Source organism: Pteronotus mesoamericanus, unplaced genomic scaffold (assembly GCF_021234165.1).
Source record: "Pteronotus mesoamericanus isolate MK-2021 breed Mesoamerican mustached bat unplaced genomic scaffold, CSHL_Meso_final contig_20, whole genome shotgun sequence".
NCBI lineage: Eukaryota > Metazoa > Chordata > Mammalia > Chiroptera > Mormoopidae > Pteronotus > Pteronotus mesoamericanus.
This window is the reverse complement of record NW_026555085.1, coordinates 47,345,995-47,362,578: the sequence shown is the minus strand read 5'-3', so window position 1 is coordinate 47,362,578 and position 16,584 is coordinate 47,345,995. Positions and strand designations below refer to the sequence as shown.

Genomic DNA, 16,584 nt, shown 5'->3' with positions numbered 1-16,584 from the left:
AAAGACAAAAAGAGGCTTGGGATATTTAGACATGGAAAAATTTAAGGTGTACTTAAATAAAAAAGAGAAAAAGTAGAAGAGTTTATGTATTAACTTTGTGTATAAAAATAAGAAACTACTTGCAGCAACATGGATGATACTATATGATCTCATTTATATGTAGAATCTAAAAATATAAAAACCAAACTCAGAAACAGAGAACAGATTGGTGGTTTCCAGAGGTGGGGGGAAGATGAAGAGAATCAAAAGGTACTACAAGCTCCCAGTTATAAGATAGATATGTGCTAGGGAATGTCATGTACAGTACAGTGACTGCAGCTAACAATACTGTGTTGTACATATTTGGAAGTTGCCAAGAGAACAGATCTTAAAAGTTCTTATCATAAGGAAAAAAATGATAACTATGTGAGGTGATAGATGCTAACTGAACTTATTGTGGTAATAATTTTGTGATATATACATAGATCAAATTATATTATACATCTAAAACTAATACAATGTGATGTTGTCAATTATCTCTCAGTAAAAATGGAAAAAGAGAACTAAAAGTATATATTTATATTTACTTGTATCTACAGAAACTCTGGACAGATAAACAAGATACCAATTAGAGAGGCGCCTGTGCATAGGGGGTTGTGGTGGATGAAGGCAGAGGTGGGAGGCTAACTTCTTACTGCATTTCCTTCTTTAAAAAAATTATCAAACCCTGCAAATATATTACCTATTTGGAAAAAAGCAAAAGTATATTAAAATGGTCCTCCATGCAATTCAGAAGCAGGAGCACAAGAAGCTCCCTCTCAGGGAGCCAGGATGGTTGACATTTGACCCAAAGGCAAATCCATCCTCCCTCCACAGGAAGGGCCAACAGAGGCCTAAGGCCCAGGCTCAGCCCACATGCACTACCCTCCTCTCCAGCTCGAACCCTCCCCAAATGACCCAGGAGCTTTGGGACCGTTTGGACTTAGTAATGAGACTGAGACCAAGAGTTCTCATTCTTGATTACACATTAAAATAATCTAGAAAGCTTTAAAAAAACACCAGAGTCCAGGCCCCATTCCCAGGCCACCCAAATCAGAGCCGTGGGGTGGGGCCTGGAGGCTGGCGCTTTGGAGCTCCTCGGTCAGGGTTCTAATCACCATCACGGACTTTCTGGATCAGCAGCTCACTTATCCAGAAAGTTGGAGAACGGAAGAGGGGCTATCCAGGAGCTTAAAAGAGGAATTAAGATATCCCATCTGACTTGTCAAGATCAAGACTGAATGCAAACAGTTTTTTTTTTATCTGGCTTAATTAGAACGTGTGATGAACATGTTTCTACCCCCTTAGCAGCCCAATTCTGAAACGGAGCCCTGACATCACCAAATCACCAGTGACAAAGTCAGAGCAGCTTCTGCGGATAGATGACCATGATTTCAGCATGAGGCCTGGCTTCGGAGGTATGAGACATGCACTCTTGGGGATCGCCTTCTTTCTTTGGGTTCACCAGACTGTCTATGGGCAAAAATCAAGCCAAGGGACCCCCCCGCCCCGCCAGCCTTGCCCTCCCTTTATCAGAACTGCCTTGGCTGTGCTTGGTGAACAAGGCACTGAGCCCATAGCATCTCTGGGCATCTGCCCAGTCCTGCCCAGCCCTGCCTGGGCTCTGATGAAAACTCTCAGGACGTGTCTCCTGGTTGGTGGCCAGGCTGAGCTGTCCTTAGGCCACTGCTTCTGGCAAGGGTGGCTCAGGATTGGCGAAGCCAGCAGCCGGCTGTGGGAAGGGCAAGGGGAGGGAGGCCAGGACAGCTGCCTCCTGAAAATGCTCTGAGTAACAACCTTGGACTGAATGTGCTCTCATCTGGGAGCTGGCAGATGAAACCGTGGGTTCCGAGGGCAGAGTATGGACTGCTGGGCTTAAGTAAATGAAAATAGCTTGAGAAAAATAATCATTTACCGCAGACGGTTGCCAAAGCCCTTTGAAGCTTGGCCTGCCGCTGCCGGATTCGAGGTTTCTTAGTGTCAAGTGGGGTTTTCATCCTTTTGGGTTTTATTTCCTGGCAAAAAAATATTTAGTTTAGAAATCATCCTCATGCCGTTTATTTTTTCCAGTTACTTTGACCCAGAGAATAAACAGGTCTAGAAGGGAGTCTTCATCCAGTCTGTAACCCCACATGGACGGCCTAGCTGTGCTCCCTGACTGCCCCATGTGCCTGAAAGCAGGGAGGAGAGTGGCGGCAACCCACTCCCTTTACAAAGTTTCCCCCCCCTTTATGAATATTAAGTTTTCATGGCCTAGAAATGCAAAAAAAATTAAAAAATAAAAAAATCTAATGATTTCAAGGCCACTCTGATGTCTAATATTCTCCATCCCCCCAAGAAGCTACTCCATCACGTGGCAAAGATGCAGACCTGTGGCCTTGGCAAATCACCTGAGTCTGACTTTGGTCTGGGAACCTATTTACCTAGCAATGCCTTTCTCGTGGCCAGAAGCATTGGCTTCCGTGATGAAAGAGGTTACAGCAGAAGGAAAATATAAAAAAATAAAGTGGATGATCTTGTGCTAAGAAGTAACTCCTTAGGTCAGTTCTGGTTCTGGCCAGCTTTGACCTTGGTCTTCATCGTACCTTTAGATGATCATGTGTAACCAACCAGGAAGGCTATATATTAACCTCATTGTTTCAGAATCATCTGGGATGATTAAGACTATATGTATATTCCAGGAATATTCCAGGGAGCCAGCCCATGATTCCACCCTTTTATCTCTGGTTTGGCTTTAGCGTAGCATGTGGGAACACCAGATTTTCAAATCTGACATGAAACTGAGGTTCCAGGGGAAATGCTCCTTATGCCTATATTTTTCATAGTATAAATTTAAGTTAAAATAATAAATGTTCTTGCCATGCCCTGCCCACAGGCCCGGCCATTCCTGTGGGAGTGGATGTGCAGGTGGAAAGCTTGGACAGCATCTCAGAGGTCGATATGGTAAGTGCTTCTCTTTCTGGGAAAAGGGATCCACACAGGGCCGGTGCTGGGCCAGAGTTCCGCACACCTGAATTCACTGGGTCTCACAACTGCCCGGGGCGTGGGCTTTTCCACACTCATGTTACAGGTAGCCCAGGGAGGTTAAGACACTTGCCAAAAGCCACCCGATTGCAATGGAACAGAGCCAGATGACAAAGTTGATCTTCCTCCTCCAGGGCCCAGCCTCCTGGCATCAAAGGCTCTTAAACATAAACAGCAGTGTCCAAGGTAGTGGCTGCCAAGTAGCCAAACACATCCTCCTACTGCAGAGTTTATTTGGCTGTGAAATGCCCGAGAAGCAGAAGTACCCCTTCCTTTTCTCCTTTTTAATGGGTTTGGATTTAAACAAAAATAGAACAGTCTAGAACTCCTTGGCTTACAGGACTTTTGAGGTCTTATCTTAGTTTGAGTTCCCCAAGAAGCAGACTTGAGACAGCATTTTAGCACAAAGAGTTTATCCGGGAGGTGATTCCAGAAAACAAGAGAAGTGAGTGGGGAGGTGAGACAAGGAAGGGAAGGAAACAAAAACGGCATTGCTGTCAAATTGGTTACTACTGGGGTGTGAAACGCTCTCCCACTGAGGTACTCTGGGAGTTAGCACAGAACACACTTCGGGGTTATCTTAACTGAGGGGCCAGGGAGCTGGGGCACTTACCCACCCTCTCACCCCCCAACCCCACTCTCTGGTTGAGGGCTGCTTCCAGGCGCCCTGTGCTGGGCCTGAGGGCCCTCAGGCAGAGGGTCACAGTGCTGGCAGCGCAGTGTCATTCCCAGCCAGGGGATGGCTCCATGGGGGTAAAGAATGTCTTGCTGACACCCACTGTGTTCAGTGTGTGGGGTTCCCCTCTCGGCCCTCTGCCCGCAGGACTTCACCATGACCCTCTACTTGAGGCACTACTGGAAGGACGAGAGGCTGTCCTTCCCGAGCACCAACAACCTCAGCATGACGTTTGACGGCCGGCTTGTAAAGAAGATCTGGGTCCCTGACATGTTTTTCGTGCATTCCAAGCGCTCCTTCATCCACGACACCACCACAGACAACGTCATGCTGCGGGTCCAGCCTGACGGGAAAGTGCTCTACAGCCTTAGGTAAGGCCCTTCTTGACCCTCCCGGGCCTTTTTACCTGCAGAGTTTTTGTTTGTTTGTTTGTTTTTTGTTTTCCCCACCTGAAGCATGGAAAGGCAGGCAAATCATTTGTCTTAACCACAAAAATCATTGGTTCCACAATAGCTATTTTGTTTTTTGGCCTTGAATAGCTAGCTTCTAACTTTTCAACATCAAGGAAAACTAACTTGCACACAGGAATAATGAATTACTCAGTCTTGAAAATACACTTGGGGAAATTTCCCAAGCTTATGGTTATGATTTATGTTCTATCCTGTGTGTTACATTTCAAATGAAAAACTTCACTATAATAAAAGTTTTATTTCTCTAGTAGGGATCAGAGAAATAGATAATGCATTCTTTTCAAAGACTCCCCTCCTTTAACTCTTTGATTCCCACTGGTTACATTTTAGAATATTTTTACATGTAATGGTGATAGACATAACATACTTTTAAATTTAATCTACTTTCCTTAGACAATCCTTTCCTTAAGTCTAGACGATCAAAGAAACAATAAATCAAGCCCTGGTTTACAGCATTTGCCCATTTCTGTAACGTAGATACTGTCTATTATGGCTGATTTCAAGCTACTAACCTGATGTCACTGAATGCAGAGTCGGGAAGAAATGGGTGGTAGCACACTTTACACAGTATTTCCACCGTATAAATATAGTAGATGTAGGTAACTCAGGATATAGATAATAAAATGTAGTAAAATAATTAAGAAGTAATACATTTTGAATATTTATTACTTTATTTTTTAGTGTAACTTATTTAATTCTAAGTATGTGTAATTTAATTTTAATAATGTTTAACAACAAACTTGCAAACCTCATGAAAATCTAGCCATCAGCTCTCACGAACTGCTAGATGTCTAGCTTGGGTACCTCAGATGTGACTGCAAGAGACAGAACAGAAGAAACAAGAACATGGGAAACCTATGTGGTCAGAATTAAAGTTGTCAGTGAGCCTTCTTGTCCCTAAAAGCACATGATTTGGTTTTTTTATTGCACATAAAATCGTGGGTTTGTTGGATTAAAGAGGGGAGCAAAAGTCACTGAGGGCTACCACTCTGAGATTTATTTTGGGAAAAACAGCAGAGAACCTGGGTATTGTCAACTCTGTCAGCTACAGGTTAACTCCTAAAATACATACAAATATACCATCCTCCCACCTCACCCATTCGCTGATTAATTAACAGAACACATTTTTATTAAAAACATTCTCAGTGCCAGGGTGGCACCCAGAGTTATGGAAATCAAAGCATTGCCAGGTCCTGTCTGAAGCTCTGGAGATATAAAGTGAAATGATATGTTATTGCCCTTAGTGTGATTTCAGGCTAGTGGAGGAGGTAGATGTGGAATCACATGATTAGAATGCAAGCAGAGCTAAGGGCCCCTGCAGCGGGTGGAGGGGCAGGGAGAGACGTGCAATGAGATACAATGGCAGGTGAATTTACAAATGAGATGCTCCATCACGCTGGTAGATGATATTGAGGAAATGCTGAAAAACTAATTCCATGGCTCTTGGACTACCAGTCAACTTCAAGATATAAAAAAGCCAAGGATGTGGAAGGAAAGACTTCTGAGATTTTTCTTGGGAGGGTGCTGTGGGGATGCCATGAGTGGGTCTGTACTGGGACCACTCAGAGAGCTCGGTACATGTGTGCCTGCAGCCGGGACCCAGTTAGAGGATGAGAGACGAGCTGTCTAACCAGCCCAGAGAGGAGCCAGGAGAGCTTTTGCTGTGGTCGGATCAGTCTGCACTCCCAGTGTTGTTGGGAATAATTACGTGTATGTGGAATGGAGTGTGAGTGAGTGAACCAGGAGCTTGTGTGGGGAGTAGCTGCTGGAGAATGAAGGTGCCTAGCAATGGGAAGAAAAACCCGGGAAATAAAGTCTCAGCTTCAACCGTGTAGCAGGCCTAGAGATGCTGAAGCCACCCAACCAAAGAAGAGTCTTGCTGCTACCTCCTTCTCTCTTCTCACTTCCACTCACGCAGGGGGTGATCAGAGATGGGCAGAAACTGACCACTCCAATGCCAGCTTTGCACTTTAGCTGGGAGGAGGAGCAGAAGTCTTAGTTTGAATGAAGTCTGAAGGGTTGATGAACACCTGGGACCAAAATTCTTTTCATTTCTGAATTGAGATATTTTATTACTTATGAGGGTTTTGACACTCTATTATCTGAGAGTAAGCGGCAAAGTCACAGGACCTGCCAAGTTTCCACCGAAGACAAGGGAAGATCTTCCAAACAATCAACTTAAAGGGACTTGAGGAAACAAAAACAAACACGGGTTAGATTACACCAGAGGTTGTGCCGGTTCCACATGCGGGCCACACGTAGAAAAGCCTCGAGTCGGGGTGGACAGAACCGGTCCGGTAACCTTCCACCACCGACATAAGCTGTTTATCAGAATTTCCAGGGGAAATGGGACTGTCCATCTGCTAATACCACAAAATCCCTCCCAGAACACAAACATTCCACACTAAATGGAATGGGGAAAATAAGACAAATAATTGGATAATTCAGTTTCAAGAAAGCTCTTTTCCTTGAAATTTCCGTTTAAATTAAAAGTGATTTTTTTTTCTTTTTGACCATCAATTATCTGTATAATTTCCACAACTTCTACATGGCCAATTTTCTGCGGCTGAGAAAAAAATAGTATGTTCTCTACAAGTCATGTGATTCATGTCCTGCCATCAGATTTCCCACTGGATCGGAGAACTTTCTTCTGTGACTGATGACCTGTATTTGTTTATTCTTTGACTCAGAAGCCTATTTGCCCATGTAAATTATGAAACAAGACCATTAGATACTTGCATGTTGGTACAATAAGATCTTTCAGTGTTTTTCCATTACTATGGTCTCCATGGAATTGTACACTAAAAATATCTAAGTCCACCAGTGGATATTATTCTTATCAATATAAAAATATCAACACTGTAAAAAGGTGCTGAATCTGGCAACTGGCATTAATTAATATTATTTCTGAAACATTGTACACAAATACTGAATATTAATACAATCAATAAAAGAACAGAAGAACTTGAATTTATCTTAAACAGGGGAAGAGTACAGGTGCACCTTGGAGGTATTGTACATTTGGTTCTAGACTGTCACAATAAAGCGAGTCATACTCTTTTTGCTGGTGGAGGGTTTTGCCTTCAATCTGTAAAAACACACTTCTGTGAAGCACAATAAAATGAGGTATGCCTGTAAATGTATGGTCTTATGGTTTCTTTTAAGAAACAATGTCATATGAGTTTTTAGTTCACATTGTTATATTGATCGAGACCATTGCTTCTTTAAGTTGCTTGAACGTGAGTTAGCAGAGGCACTCTGTTTGCCTCACCCTGACCCTGGGGTTAAACTTAAATGTTGAAGAGAACTCCAAGGAAGGTACTGCTCACTAATGACTCATCTAAATCCTGACACATTGCTTATGAATTATAAGAAGGAGGCAATTACATTGGAAGGAACCAGAGGCCTTTTCTGTTGGTTTTAGCATTTTGCACTGGTATTTTGCATCCTCTTCAAGAAAACCCAGACCTTGTCTTCTTGTTTCTAGGGTTACAGTGACTGCGATGTGCAATATGGATTTTAGCCGATTTCCCCTGGACACACAAACGTGCTCGCTTGAGATTGAAAGCTGTGAGTAGACGTGGGCCAGACATTAGCACACAGCTCCTCAGTAGTTCTGAACACCTCTGACTTTCAGCAGCTGGAACAGTGTGTGTTCCCCATTCATTGCTATGCTTTTAAAGTGACTTTTTAGATTGAAGCTAAGTCTAGGATAATTTTTTAAATTCAGAAACAAATTTAGGACTAAAACCTTCTATTCCCATAATCAACCTTTTTTGTGCCTATGGCAATGGTTTTACATTTTGTTGTGTGGAAACTAGAAGTTTTCCAGAGTTTTCCAGTGTCACTGCTTAGGGAGGGATGAAGAGGGCTCAGCAAATTCGGGTCACCTGCCAAGTCCCTGACTCAACACCCATATACATGTTCCATCCAGAGAGCTCTTTTTTGGTCAGTTTTATTCCTGTTATAAATAAGATTTTGTTGAAGGAAGGATTTCCTAGAAAAGTAAAACACTAGTCTCCAGGAAGAGCAGGGCAGAGGCAGCGAGCATCGAGGTCTAGCCACTCACATCTCCAGTTCTCTACGTACCTGTTCCATTCGCCAATCTCTGCCCCGATGCTTCCTCTGATGGGCAGAGGATGAATTCCATAACCCCAGCTTGTACATGCCTCCTGAACACGCAACCACTGGCACTTCCCAACCTCAACCTCTTAATGAGAAACCTCATTGCCCCAGTGCACCTTGGTAAGCCTGCCCAGCCTTGTGGCAGGGGATCAGGTGTCTCCTGGTTCCAATCATCTAGCAAGGAGTGCAAGGATGTTGGCACATAACAGGGGCCAAATGGACAGCTCTGCAGGGCACTGAATGTGGGGAGATAAAACCCCAAACCAAGGGAGTGACTACGTACTGCACAGTGGCTGTACACCTGTTCTGTCGTTTGATCCTTGCAAGATCCCTGGGAGAAAGTTAGTCTTCTCTCCATCGTACGAAGGAGGGATGTAACTTGCTTGAGGACACAGTGCAAAGAAGGACTAAGCTTATTGGCTCCATAAGCTTATTTTCCCCAGCACACCCAGGCATTTCCATCTGGAGTGCTCCGTGTTGTATCAGCCAGGTTCCACCAGAGAAGCAGAACTATAGGAGATACAGTCAGAGATTTAACGCGAGGAATGGTTTACTGGAGCCTGGGGGCTGACGCAGCATCCTGCCATAGGGGACGGGAAGGCTGGGGGCTCTGGGCAGGATCTGACCCTGCCATCCATAGTGGAATTTCTTTTTCTTTGGGGAACCTCAGGTCTGCTCTTAAGGCCCCTCAACTGATTGGATCAGGCCCACTGAGATTATCCTGGACCACCTCCTTTACCTGAAGTGAACTGGTTGAATAACTGCTTACCATAGCCTAGCCCAAATGGACACACAGAACAGACCATCACACAGGTTGCGGGTTAGAAATAGAATAAAAGAGAAGAATAAAATATAGCCTCAGGGGAACCTGGAAAGAACTAGTTACACATGAGCAGACTGGACTGGCATCTCTGTTTGGGTTTATCTCTGTTCTGCCCAGGTTGCAGGTAGGTTTGTTCAGTTGGAGCAAGCAGTGAGCTCGCCTAAAGTAGGCAGAGGGAGGGGAATGGTACTGCCAGAGGGAATGATCTTTGATTTTGTCCGAGTGGGGGGAAGTGGAGGCCTACAGAAAAGGGACATGTTCTGCATCTGTCTCTTTATGGATCCTTTCTTCCTAGAATGCAATCCTTATTACCTGAGAGTGATAAAGTTATTTGCCATCAATGATGCATCACTACACTTTGAAAGAAGCAAGGAAAGGAGTAAATCACCCTGGTTTAGAAGGCTGAAAACCATATGCAATTTTGCCGTTATTTAACCATTTGCGATCTACAAAAACAGCAATTTCATTTGGTTTAACTGAATAAATGGCAGGTTGAATTGCGGAATGAGCCCTTTTTCAGGAATTATGAGCATTTAGACATGAGAGCTTTGCTCTGATGACTTCTGAAAGACTGGGGAGAATTAGATTTGTCTTTTTGGATTTTGTTCTGCTTCATTTAGAATTCAGTTTGATTATTCAGACAATGGTATTACAATCCTAACAGTTTGTGTAGGGGATCAAGGGGTGCGGCTTCCACAGAAAACAGGCTTGTCTTCCCACTACTATGTGCCTCACACTATCTCCCATTTTTTCAGATGCTTATACAGAAGATGACCTGATGCTGTATTGGAAAAAAGGCAATGATTCCTTAAAGACTGATGAGCGGATCTCACTCTCCCAGTTCCTTATTCAAGAATTCCACACCACCACTAAACTGGCCTTCTACAGCAGCACAGGTGGGCGTGGGGTGGGCTGAGGGTTGTGCAAGGGGCAGGCTGCCTGGGATGGGTCAGCCTCTATTTTAGGAGAGGTATGAACGGCTTGTCAAGTGAGCAGAGCCTGTGCCACTTGAATTAGACACCAAAGATGAGAATCCTAGATCATGTCTAGAAGACGGTGAGTGGTGGGGAGGTGGGGTACCCTGCCCTGCAGAGTCCCCCCAAGCCGCTGCGGATGGGGAAATAAGTCGTTCCAGGCATTCTCGGTCTTCCAGGAAAAGGGGGTGACGGGTGGAGGATACCCGGAGCCATTCTCTTGAAGTGGCTTTTATTAAGGACAAAATGCACAGGGGTATCCAGCATGCATGCAAAGCCTAACAATTTATTTCAGAGGGCTATAGATAATAAATTGAAGAAATACAGAGGTTTGTCTTAAATCAAGGTATGTCAGACACGTTGGCACTGGATGCTCATTAAGGCACAGTTTTGGGGGCTCAGAAATTATCTTTTAGTGAAGTAAAACACCTGGTTTTTCCTTATCAGGGCAGTGTGAAGCAGAGCAAGCTTCAGTAATTATAATGTATTCTTTCACGGGGCTACAGTTCCCTATACCTCACAAAGTGGTCCCCAACAGGTGAACATTGGGTGGAGGTGATTTTTTGACGCCATCAGAGCATCAGAAGTGAACATCTAGAAAATATCGGTAAGGACTGAAACAGAAGCCATGTGAGAAGGTTGATCTGAGACAATCACTTTGCCAGTTTAGCATCGGGCATTTCCCCCTGATATGATCACCAGATCCCCCTCTTTCTCTTAGGCAAGAAACAGTCCAATTTCTGGCCTGTCGTTTTCCATCCACATTCTCTGCTTCAGCCAGGCCTTCTGGGGGTGCTTCAGTTTTAAGCAATCCTGTCTTACTATACTGCTTGCACAGGTCCTCCTTAGGACCTTCTTATGAACCGCAGTGCAAGAACTGCTGGTCATTTTCCTGTAAGCAATGTTGTTTTTTGAACCAAGGTTTTGGGTAGGCTTGCTACCTGCTGTTGCCTGAGGGCATGATCCGTGGTCTTCCCTCTGGTAGCTGAGGTTCACTCTCTCCAGCCTTTGCCTTTTTCTTGACTAATCACCTTTCAGGATGATTTTGCTCAAATCTTTATGCAATTTCTATTGCAAAAACATTGCGTGATTGACGACAGAGGTAAGTGCAACCTTTTAAGTCCTCTGATCTAAACGTAGGGCACCATTTCACTTCCAACATATTATGTATGGCAATCTAGCACATCTTATCTTCTGTATGTATCACCCATGAATCTTGGGTCTTTGGGGGATCCCATTCCTTTATCTTTAGCATTCTGACATTCCCTCTTGTCTTAGTTTATTTGGGCTGCTATAACAAAATACTGTAGACTAGGTGGCTTCTAAACAACAGAAATTCCTTCTCACAATTCTGGAACCAGGGGAGTCCAAGATCAAAGTGTTTGCAGATTCAGTGTCTGATGAGAGCCCACTTCCCTTCTTAGTGCATAGGCAGCTGCCTTCTTGATGGGTCCTCACATGGTGGAAGGGGTGAGGGAGCTGACTGTGGTCTCTCTCTCTCTCTTTTTTTTTTTGGCATCTTATAGGCTGAGATAAGTTTGGATTTTATTCTAAGGGTGGTGGGAAACATTGGAGAGTTTTGAGCAGGGAAATGACATGAGATTTCAGTTTTAAATGAGCACACGGGCAGATATGTGGTAAATATACCATAGGAGGACACAAGTAGAAATATGGAGGCCAGTTAGGGCATTACAGCAGTAGAACATTGTTGACTGTTGTTTCCATTGACAGGGTTGTGCCCCTTTATTTATTTTTTTGATGAAAAAAAATTATTTATTTACTTTTTCAAATACATATATCTCCATTTTCCAGCCACCACTTTCCCCTGCTCCACCCACCCCACCTCCCACCCTCAATCTTTCCCCATTTTGGCTTTTGTCCATGGGTCCTTCATACATGTTCTTTCATGTGACCCTTCCTGTAGTTTTCCCCACTGTGGTCTCTTTTATAAGGGCACTAATCCCAGTCATGAAGGCTCTACCTTCATGATCTAATTACATCTCAAAGGTCCAGCCTCCCCATACCCTTACATTGGGCATTAGGTTTCAACATATGGATGTTTTTGGTGGAAGAACACAAAACATTCAGTCTACAACACCCTGCAATCTTTTTCAGGAACTGTTATAATGATAAACATTGCATTGTAATTGCACAGGATGCCATGTTTTCAAGTTAATGCTGCCAAGTCCCCATTTGATTTTTCAGTCATCGTTATCTCAAGCTTATCCTGCCTTTTTCTTTTCCTTTCATTGTTCTTTCATTGTTCTCCCATTCCCTTCAGTCCCTCCATGCCTACATTTCCCTGCAAAGAACACGAAGGCCAGATTAAAGCATAGCTGGACCTGTGATTGCCCACTCTGTTCCTAAATGCAATCGTGTGTTTAGTTTGGTATTTTAACTTATAATACATTCCCTTCCATAAAGAAATCCAAAGGGGGTTGTTTAAATCTGTGCCTCTCAAACTTTAATGTGCATATGAATCATGTGGGGAGTATTGCTAAAAGGAGAGTCTGATTTAGCAGATCCAGGGGGGACCAAGAGTCTACAGTTCTAAGCTCCTAAGTGATGGTGACGCTGTTTGGTCCTGTCCCATCATGTGAGTAGCAGGGTCTTAAATGACCTTCTCAAGGGGTTGCCTTTATGTATAGAACAGGCGTCAATGGTTTCTTGAGGTGGATTCATCCATGTGGTGCGAGTATTACATAATCACTCTGTTCCATGGTTTTTCTCACCTCCACTTTGTAAAAGTATGTTAAGGTTCCAGTGAAGTGTTGAAGGCATTTATGATTCCATGAATAAAATTTGTTTTAAGAAGGAGCTGAGTAGCCATGGTGTGTGCTGTTTTTTCTCCCTTGTGACCCCCAGGCTGGTACAACCGTCTGTATATTAACTTCACGTTGCGCCGTCACATCTTCTTTTTCTTGCTCCAAACTTATTTTCCGGCTACGTTGATGGTCATGCTGTCCTGGGTGTCCTTCTGGATTGACCGCAGAGCCGTGCCTGCCAGAGTCCCCTTAGGTAAGGAATATTTCAAGCGCACATTCCAGGCATCGGAAAACACAAGCAATTTCTTCCAGATAAAACTCTTCATTTCAAATTGGTCCTAAACTCCTGTTCACATTATAACTTGGAAACACTTCAAGTTCTTTATGCACAGATAAAGTGCCAATATTAAAAATCTAGGTAGAGAAACTGTTTCCAGGTCCCCCCAAGTGCCCATGCAAACATCCCATCCTTAGTCTGTTTGAGCTTCGTTTTGTGGTGGGCGGTCCTGGTCTGTGGGTGCTTTCTCTGCCTGCCTGCATATGGAAATCACTTTCTATAACAGGGTTTCTCAAAAGTAACCCAAGGAATCTTTGTGAAATTCCAATGAACATTTTTAAAAAAGAAGAATCTTGCATATCATCTACAGGTATAGAATCAGAACCCTGAGAGAGGACCAGGAACCTGCCTTTTTGACAAACTTTCCCATTAATTCTTATGTGTGCTCAAGTCTAAGAACCCCTAGCCTAAGAGCATTCCATTGACAGCTATTTGCCATCAACTCTCTTCTCCATTTAAATATTGCACCCACCCAATCACACACTACTATTGCTGAGGCGGGTCAGGGAGAGGATGACTCACCAGGTTTCAGTGAAACTGGACTGGAGCTGGCCCTTAAGATGACCCCAATCCTCTGTGATTTGGAGTTTGCCAAGCAAATGTTCTGAGCTTAATTTGAAATCCTTGACAAATTTCCACTGACAGATGCCCTGTCCTTTAATAGTTGCTCTGTAGCTTAAACAGTTACTATGTTAAATATATATATATATATATTCTAATTTTAAATACCTGTTTCTGATAAATGAGGTTACCATCAACATCCTCGATAAAATAGACATTGCTGAATAGGCAGGCAGGCCCAGCTTGGAGTGGGGGAGGGGCTGCCAGAGGCACCCTAACAGTTGATGATTCAGGCCTGGGGCTGCAAGACTGGATGATAGCAGTGAGGACATGAATAATAAAATAAACCTTGTGTACTTCTTCCCTTTTTTAGAGAAGTAGTTACAAGAAACATATATACCTGCTCATATATGTAATCTTTGTTTTAACAATTGAATGGAAATAAATATCTTACTACCAAAATGTCTGGGGCCCTCAGCTAAAGGACAAGGTGATATAGGTACTATGATGAATACACAGGTATGCATGGGGGGGAAGGGCTGATCTTAAGGGGTGTAGGAACAGGAGAGGCTTCATAAAATCTACATCTTGAAGGAGGAGTAAGTGTTGGCTAGACAGAGGGGCAGGGATGGAGTCATTGTAGGCAGAAGGAGCAGGAAGGGCAAAGAAGAGAGGCATGAAGCCTTCCGGAATGCTTGGTGAAAGACAACAGGTGCTTATTTCTCACTCTCTTTGTAGGTATCACCACGGTGCTGACCATGTCCACCATCATCACGGGCGTGAACGCCTCCATGCCCCGCGTCTCCTACATCAAGGCCGTGGATATCTACCTCTGGGTCAGCTTTGTGTTCGTGTTCCTCTCGGTGCTGGAGTACGCAGCCGTCAACTACCTGACCACGGTGCAGGAGTGGAAGGAGAGGCAGCTGCGGGAGAAGGTGACTTTACTATGAGCTAAAGTGTCCACTAAGGGATGCAGCCTGATCTAGCTCTGGCTCTTGGGCAGTTCAGGCATCCTCTGTAAAATGGGCTAGTGACACACACTCCTCCACCTACTTTATGGGGTTGGCGAGAAGAGCAAACAAAACAATATATTGAAGCAGTGTGAAATTTACTCTGGACAACATCTCTCATTCATTCAAATATTTACTTAGCACCTATCACATACCAGGAGCTGCTAAGCCAAGTTAACTAAGACATTGGTCCCTTTAATCTTGGTGTTCATAGCGATAAAAGTAAATGACAATTCAACAGGGTAGAGCAAATTATTTATGAACATAGAAGTATAAAAATAAAAGGATCTTCCAGGTAAACATATACTCCATTCTAGGAAATTTTACTTCATATGTGATCTCAAACACCTCCCATCATATTCCAGATTATTTTCTCTTCCACCTGATTTTTCTTTCTTCCTCCTATCTGCAGAAAACTCTAACTATGGTAGCAACCTATTGCTACAATGCCATACCTTTCAAATTCCCTCTCTCCCATGTCCTTTGTTTCTCAATATTTTATCTGTAAACATTTTTTATTAGGGCTGTTATCAGCTAGCGACCTCCTGTAGAACAGGGTGATACTCTGATCAAGAACATTCTTGGTCTCTGGTTTGACATGAAGTTTCCTAAAGGTTGATTTGCAGGCTTTAGTTAAACAAAAAACAAGACCTGCTATTTTAGAATGTTTACATTGCCACCACCATTACTTCCCCATCCCTACCCCACCCAGGAATAAAGGAAACTAGAAAAAGGCCGCCCCCTCCACCATGCAGTTTCTGAAGGGCTCCTGAGAGATGAGGCTGAGCCCGCATCCTGACATGTGTTTGCGGTGTTCGCAGCTTTCCTGCACCTGTGGATTGCCTCAGTCGCGCGCTGTCATGCTGGATGGCAACTACAGTGACGGGGAGGTGAACGACCTGGGCAACTACGTGCCAGAGAATGGTGAGAAACCAGGCAGGATGATGGTGCAGCTCACACTAGCCTCCGAAAGGAGCTCCCCACAGAGGAAGGGTCGGAGGAGCAGCTACGTGAGCCTGAGGATCGACACCCATGCCATTGATAAGTACTCCAGGATCTTTTTTCCAGCGGCATACATTTTATTCAATTTAATATACTGGTTGATTTTCTCATAGATGCCTGTAAATCTGTATGTTTCACATTCTTGTGTGTGTACTACAGAAACATCTGTTATGATAAAAAGTAAGGCTATGGAAAAAAAGTTCCCAGTACCTTGGCAAGACACTTCCTGGTTTAATTTGCATTTACTAACCATCTATTGTACACACAGCATGGCACTAGGTGTTGGCAGGAATATAATAGGCATAGCAACTGATGATAGTTCTTCCTGAATCTCCTGAAAAAATACTGCCAGGGTTGTGGGCACACTGTAGTTCAACCCCTTTTGGACCCTAGATGCTTATTCATATGAATAATTTCCTTTATGTTAGCGTTACATTCTTTGGACTAGGATTTGGGAAACACCTTAGTTCATTTGTGTGAAACATACAGACACCAAAAATCCCCACTTCTACCAAAATTCGTGCTTCGATTTATAACCTATTATCTATTTTTGATGTATTGCCTCATGTTTATTTTAATACAAGGCAATAATAATATTCTTATTTGTATTTACATCTTGTGGTTCATGAGGTTTCCCTTCTTCACACATAAAGCTCTTTAGATTGGTGCAATTGCTTCCAATTTTGGTAGGAATTTCCCAGGTAGGGATACTTTGAAGATAAGGACATATGCATGCATTTTGTCAGTTTTGTCAGAGAGAGAACTAGCCTAGAAAACTTGTATTTAAATGTTCCCTGTT

General features: G+C 43.5%; 1 protein-coding gene across 1 annotated transcript; it reads left to right on the top strand.

Annotated features, from left to right (window-relative positions):
* The first annotated feature begins 1,402 nt into the window (after positions 1-1,402).
* LOC129067627 (gamma-aminobutyric acid receptor subunit rho-1) lies at positions 1,403-15,898 on the top strand. The gene is made up of 8 exons (XM_054569705.1): positions 1,403-1,436; positions 2,894-2,961; positions 3,866-4,089; positions 7,676-7,758; positions 9,892-10,032; positions 12,976-13,128; positions 14,512-14,708; positions 15,605-15,898. The coding sequence occupies exons 1-8, from the start codon at positions 1,418-1,420 to the stop codon at positions 15,896-15,898; spliced, it is 1,179 nt and encodes a 392-aa protein (XP_054425680.1). The 5' UTR covers positions 1,403-1,417.
* The last annotated feature ends 686 nt before the right edge of the window (positions 15,899-16,584 follow it).